This window comes from Pelobates fuscus, chromosome 10 (genome assembly GCF_036172605.1).
Source record: "Pelobates fuscus isolate aPelFus1 chromosome 10, aPelFus1.pri, whole genome shotgun sequence".
NCBI classification, from domain to species: Eukaryota; Metazoa; Chordata; class Amphibia; order Anura; family Pelobatidae; genus Pelobates; species Pelobates fuscus.
The window spans coordinates 143,216,772-143,222,771 of NC_086326.1; the positions used below are offsets into that span (position 1 = coordinate 143,216,772).

Sequence of the window (6,000 nt, forward strand, 5' to 3'; positions counted from 1 at the left end):
GGGGTATAAGGACCGCTATTGGAGGGAGGGGGTGGGATAAGGACCACTATGGGAGGGAGGGGGGTATAAGGACCGCTATGGGAGGGAGGGGGGGGATAAGGACCACTATGGGAGGGAGGGGGGGATAAGGACCACTATGGGAGGGAGGGGGGGGATAAGGACCACTATGGGAGGGAGGGGGGGGATAAGGACCACTATGGGAGGGAGGGGGGGGATAAGGACCACTATGGGAGGGAAGGGGGGGATAAGGACCACTATGGGAGGGAAGGGGGGGATAAGGACCACTATGGGAGGGAGGGGGGGGATAAGGACCACTATGGGAGGGAGGGGGGGGATAAGGACCACTATACCACTATGGAAGGGAGGGGGGATAAGGACCACTATCGGAGGCAGGGGGGTGGGATAAGGACCACTATGGGAGGGAGGGGGGGAGAAAAGGAACACTATGGGAGGGAGGGGGGGATAAGGACCACTATGGGAGGAAGGGAGGGGGGGGGATAAGGACCACTATGGGAGGGAGGGGGGGGATAAGGACCACTATGGGAGGGAGGGGGGGGATAAGGACCACTAGGGGAGGGAGGGGGGGATAAGGACCACTAGGGGAGGGGAGGGGGAAGTAAGGACCACTAGGGGAGGGGAGGGGGAAGTAAGGACCACTAGGGGAGGGGAGGGGGAAGTAAGGACCACTAGGGGAGGGGTGAGTCAGGACCACTGGGGGAGGGGGGTGAAGGAACACGGGGGTGGGGAGGTAAGGACCAATGAGGGAGGAGGAGGGGAGGTCAGGACATATGGGGGGGGGCAAATATCCTTGCACCGGCCCTGCACACACTGCATTCATACACTGCATTCATACACACACTGCATTCATACACACACACACTGCACTCACACACTGCATTCATACACACACACGCTGCACTCATACAGACGCTGCACTCATACACACACGCTGCACTCATACGCACACACTGCATTCATTATACACACACTGTAAATAAATATTCAATTAATATATTTTTTTTAGGATCTAATTTTATTTAGAAATTTACCAGTAGCTGCTGCATTTCCCACCCTAGTCTTATACTCGAGTCAATAAGTTTTCCCAGTTTTTGGGGGGAAAATTAGGGGCCTCGGCTTATATTCGGGTCGGCTTATACTCGAGTATATACGGTATGTATATTAATCTTCAGACACAGTTCTACCTGACCAGAATATATGTCTCAGTCATTAACGTCTATCTCTTCCACAAGGACCAGAACCCATTGTCAGATCATTGTAGTTACCCTGTGCTGATGAACATGGACTGGACTCGGATTGATGAGAAGATCTTGGGTCTCACTTTGGAGATCATCTCTCTGCTCACTGGAGAGGTGAGTGATTGTAGAATTTCACACTATCAATATATATTAGAAAACAAATATTATCCTAGAAATAACCAATAAATGGAACCAGGCATCTTTTGTCTCCCTAGAATAGAGAAATGTGTTTTGAGTTCTAGGATTGCTGGATGAAAATAACTTCCATTACCAGAACAGAGCTGGCTGCCTATGTGTGCCTTAGCTCTGGAGACATCTGTAACCTCTCTTCTAGTACTCCCGTGTATTTATACATCTTAGAATTCCACTCTGCTATCCTACTAGCCAGGCCTTACATGTTATTGCCACTGCAAGCCATGATATACCCTCCGTGCATTTTTCGCAGTAAAAGTTAACTAAGTTGACACGTTGCCTGGATTTGTCCACCAAATGAAATGAAAATAAAGAACAATCAGTGCTGTCTATCTCTGACTTATAGTTGGCTATTTGGTTTTCCTAATATTAAGGAAGTGACAGTTGCTCAATAAATATTGTAAGTTTTGTTATATTACACTTCAAAATAAGATCCAGAAAAATGTCTTTCATTTTGTTTCAAGCCCTGGTGTCCCGGGAACCTGATGACATTTCATATGGGAGCAAATATGTGAAATTCCGATCACTTGACACCTGCGACATGTAACTCCAGGCCCTGGGCATTCTTTATTTTCAGGCTAGTGGCAGAGCTTCTACAAGGGAGCCTGGGGGAGGAGTCAGGACCAGGGCTGGAAGTGTATGGTCTACACCTCTGCTTAATACCACAAAAATCCCTCCATCACAGTCTCTATACTCGCTAATAATTCAGAGCGCAGCCTGTTCTTCCCAGTCTATACTCTGAGCACAGTGATCAGAAGGTGCGGTTACTATGGTCTACACCTGCTCCCTCACTGGACCACCAGGTAGTTTAACTCCTGAGGAACCTCAAAGGACAGGGCACCAATGTTAGGCCACCAGGGAGTTTAGCTCCCATCCGACCACCAGGAATCTTAATCCTACTTCCTACAAGAAGCTAAAAAGGAGGGGGCAAAATACATAGTAGGAACAGAGACACCATACACAGTCATCACTTACCACACACATTATACACAGCCACACAAACTCTATAGGGGGAGGGGGGCCAGCAGGGTATGAGGCACTCAGATTATTCACTTAACTCAATTTTTGCAAATTGATTCCAAATTTAATTCCATTGGCAAAACTGGGGGGAAAAGCCCCGACTATAGCTGAGTTAGGAGATCTTTTCAGACCATCTACTTTAGCATCAGTTTTTCCTTTGGATACAATTTGTGAAAATTCAGAGTTTAGTAAATAATCCTGTCAATTTCCAGCACATGGCAGGGGCCCCAATGCTTCTAATTGAAATTATATTGTGTTGGGTCAAGCAGATTGGGATACTGCTTTAGATTCCCTTGGATAAGCAAATATTTTTGTAAAATTTTACACCTCTGTGGAGGCATTTGGTAATGGGAGGTCAGAAGTAGATTTATTTTAATGAACAGAGAAAAAAATGTGTAAATTTGATTCTAGGATCCCACAGAAGAGACGAGATCAGCATTGTAGGAACTGAGTAGAATAGTCTGAAACCCTCAAGGTTTTTTAAATACTTTTGTCCCAGAAATAAAACCTCTGTATTTAACTTATTCTTATTATTTAGGATCAGGTGGTTGCAAAAACGTTTTGTGAGTGTGTTGATCACAACCGTCCTCACCATGTAACAGAAGGATCCTATAAAACAGAGCGCCTCAGTGCAGTGATTCCACGTTCCTCGCTGATACATGAGAGAGGGAATGACAAGAAGATCCTGGAACTGACCAAGAAGATCATCCACATGCTAACTGGAGAGGTGAGGCTGCTGGGAATGGGACATTATACAGTTAAACCCAGGGATGTGTCTGGATGATGACTGTATCATTGTGTGTGTCAGGTTCCTATAAGGTGTGAGGATGTCACTGTCTATTTCTCCATGGAGGAGTGGGAGTATCTAGAAGGACACAAGGATCTCTACAAGGACGTAATGAAGGAGGATCACCAGACCCTCAGCTCACTGGGTGAGAGGATGCTAACCTTCTATAATATTTGTGCATATCAGAGATGATTTCCAAAAATGTTCATAAACCATAATGTTTTATTTACCTTTTCTTGCAATAATTTGTCTACTAATAATAAATAAAACATTTTCTCCTTTAGATAAACCTTTATCAGGTGAATATCATACTCCAGATTGTGTTCCTGAGTTTGGAAACAATGAGAAAAGTGTAGCTAAACCTAAAGATGGACCGCCCTATCTGCGAACTAGCAAAGTAAGACAAAGACTGAAAAATAATACACCGTACATGTGGGAAGAGTCTCCACCGTGTATAGAGGCAAATCACAGAGACATGGACATTTACAAAGAGACAGAATATCCATCTACTGATATTAAGAAGGAATCGGCATTACATGAAGAAGGGAATCTCACAGGGTTTGACATCCATGCATGCACAGATAATACACAGACAGAATATTCATCTATTCTTATTAAGGAGGAATCAGCCTCGTATGAAGAAGGGAATCGCCCCCCAGGAGTCGATATTTATAAATCCAGTCACAATTCTACTCTTGCAGATAATGAAGATAATAGAGCTTGTTCAAACATACATTCTATCAATCCTTGTATTGAATTAAATACACCATATCATATTGATGGTAATGCTACTCAGAGCAAAGACAACATAGAGGAAATATTCCCGATTTCTGATTGTCCACAAGGCTTCAGTAGTGACACGCAGGATGTTAAGCATCAGCCAACTCCTACAGGTAAATACTTATTATCCACGTCAGACCCTGTTATACATGAGATGAATTACAAAGGAGAAAATCAGATTTCATCTTCTGAATCTGGGTCAGATTTTATTCAGGTGTCAAATCTTGTCAAGCAGGAAATGGATTGGACTGAACATAAACCATATATATGCTCTGAATGTGGGAAAGATTTTACCCAGGCTGCAGAGCTTGCGTCACATAAAATGGTTCATAATAAGGCAGGACCATACAAATGTACTGAATGTTCAAAGAGTTTTAAAAAAAAGCATCAACTTGTTAATCATCAGAAGATTCACAAAGGGGAAAAGCCATTTAAATGCTCTGAATGTGGGAAATGTTTTATTTGGAAATACAAGATGAATTCACATAAATTGATTCATTTAGGCAAGAAACCATTTAAGTGTAATGAATGTGGCAAGTGTTTTACCCAAAAGCGTAATCTTATTGGTCATCAAATGATTCACAGTGAAGAAAATCCTTTTAAATGCTCTGAATGTGGGAAATGTTTTACCCGGGCCTCAAATCTTGCATCACATAAACTTATTCACACAGGAGAAAAACCATTTTCATGCTCTGAATGTGGGAAATGTTTTTCCCAGTCTACACTGCTCGCGTCACATAAAATCGTTCATAATAAGGAAAAACCTTACAAATGTACTGAATGTTCGAAGAGTTTTAGAAAAAAGAAAGATCTTGTTCAACATCAGAAACTTCACACAGCAGGAAAGCCAATTAAATGCACTGAATGTGGGAAAGGTTTTGTTTCAAATTCACAGATGAGTTCACATAAACGGATCCATACAGGCGAGAAACCATTTAAGTGTAATGAATGTGGCAAGTGTTTTACCCTAAAGAGTACTCTTAATCTTCATCAAATGGTTCACAGTGAAGAAAAGCCATTTAAATGCTCTGAATGTGGGAAGTGTTTTACAAAAAAGTGTTATCTTATTAGTCATCAAATGGTTCACACAGGAGAAAAGCCTTTTAAATGCGGTGAATGTGGGAAAGGTTTTAACTGGGCCTCAGGTTTTAGCAAACATAAAAGAACTCATTACATGAACTGATTTCACACAGGAGAAAAAAAATTTTCATGCTCCTAATGTCTGAAACAGTTTAATTTAACCCTTTAAGGACGCATGACAGAAATTTTCCGTCATGCTGAACCTACCCTTTAATCCATTAAAACTAAATTAAGGATTATTCGGTTTAGAATAAGTATTAGATTTATTATTAGGTTTATTACATATATGTTTAATGATTGGGTTTATAATTCATTTTAGTATTGGGATTATATTTCAGTTTATGGTTCGGATTAAGGTCAGTAACGTGCATCCGAAAGATATACATATGGGGGGAATATTTGTACTCCGAAGATGTTACTGAGTACAGCTAAGATCATTTTATGAAAGTGGGACACAGGATTTAAAAAATAAGCATAATAAATACTATAGGGGGCTTGACTGCCATGAAGGGAAAAAAATATTTTGCTAAATACAGAAGGTAAAAGAAATAACATGATGTGTATTGGGACATTGTAAATAAAGCATTATTGACATGAATCAACTGTTTCACAAGTTTTGTCTTGTTTTGGTCTTTTTATGGAAGGAGAATATATCATATTTTAAGACACAAAATATAATAGTAAAATATTAAAAGCACTACAATATAAAGTACTTGCTTGATAAACCCGATCTTTTTCATACATGAATCTTCTAATGTTAAAAATTAAAACGTGTTATATTAATTGTGACATATTGTAACTTCATATGGATAAATTACATCTAAATACAATCACATAAAATCTGTTCCAATAATCTGCTCGTATAGTGTGTTAGCATTTTGAAAT

The 6,000-nt window shown here is 41.0% G+C and overlaps 1 protein-coding gene across 1 annotated transcript in view; it reads left to right on the plus strand.

Moving 5' to 3' along the window:
* LOC134574835 (zinc finger protein ZFP2-like) overlaps positions 1-5,218 on the plus strand; it is a 29,848-nt gene extending 24,630 nt beyond the window's left edge. Inside the window, exons 2-6 of the mRNA XM_063433895.1 lie at positions 1,251-1,370; positions 3,007-3,195; positions 3,277-3,400; positions 3,540-4,669; positions 4,754-5,218. Of these exons, the coding sequence (XP_063289965.1) occupies positions 1,293-1,370; positions 3,007-3,195; positions 3,277-3,400; positions 3,540-4,669; positions 4,754-5,218 (1,986 nt within the window). The 5' untranslated portion in view covers positions 1,251-1,292. The remainder of the gene's footprint in view (positions 1-1,250; positions 1,371-3,006; positions 3,196-3,276; positions 3,401-3,539; positions 4,670-4,753) is intronic.
* Positions 5,219-6,000: the final 782 nt, after the last annotated feature.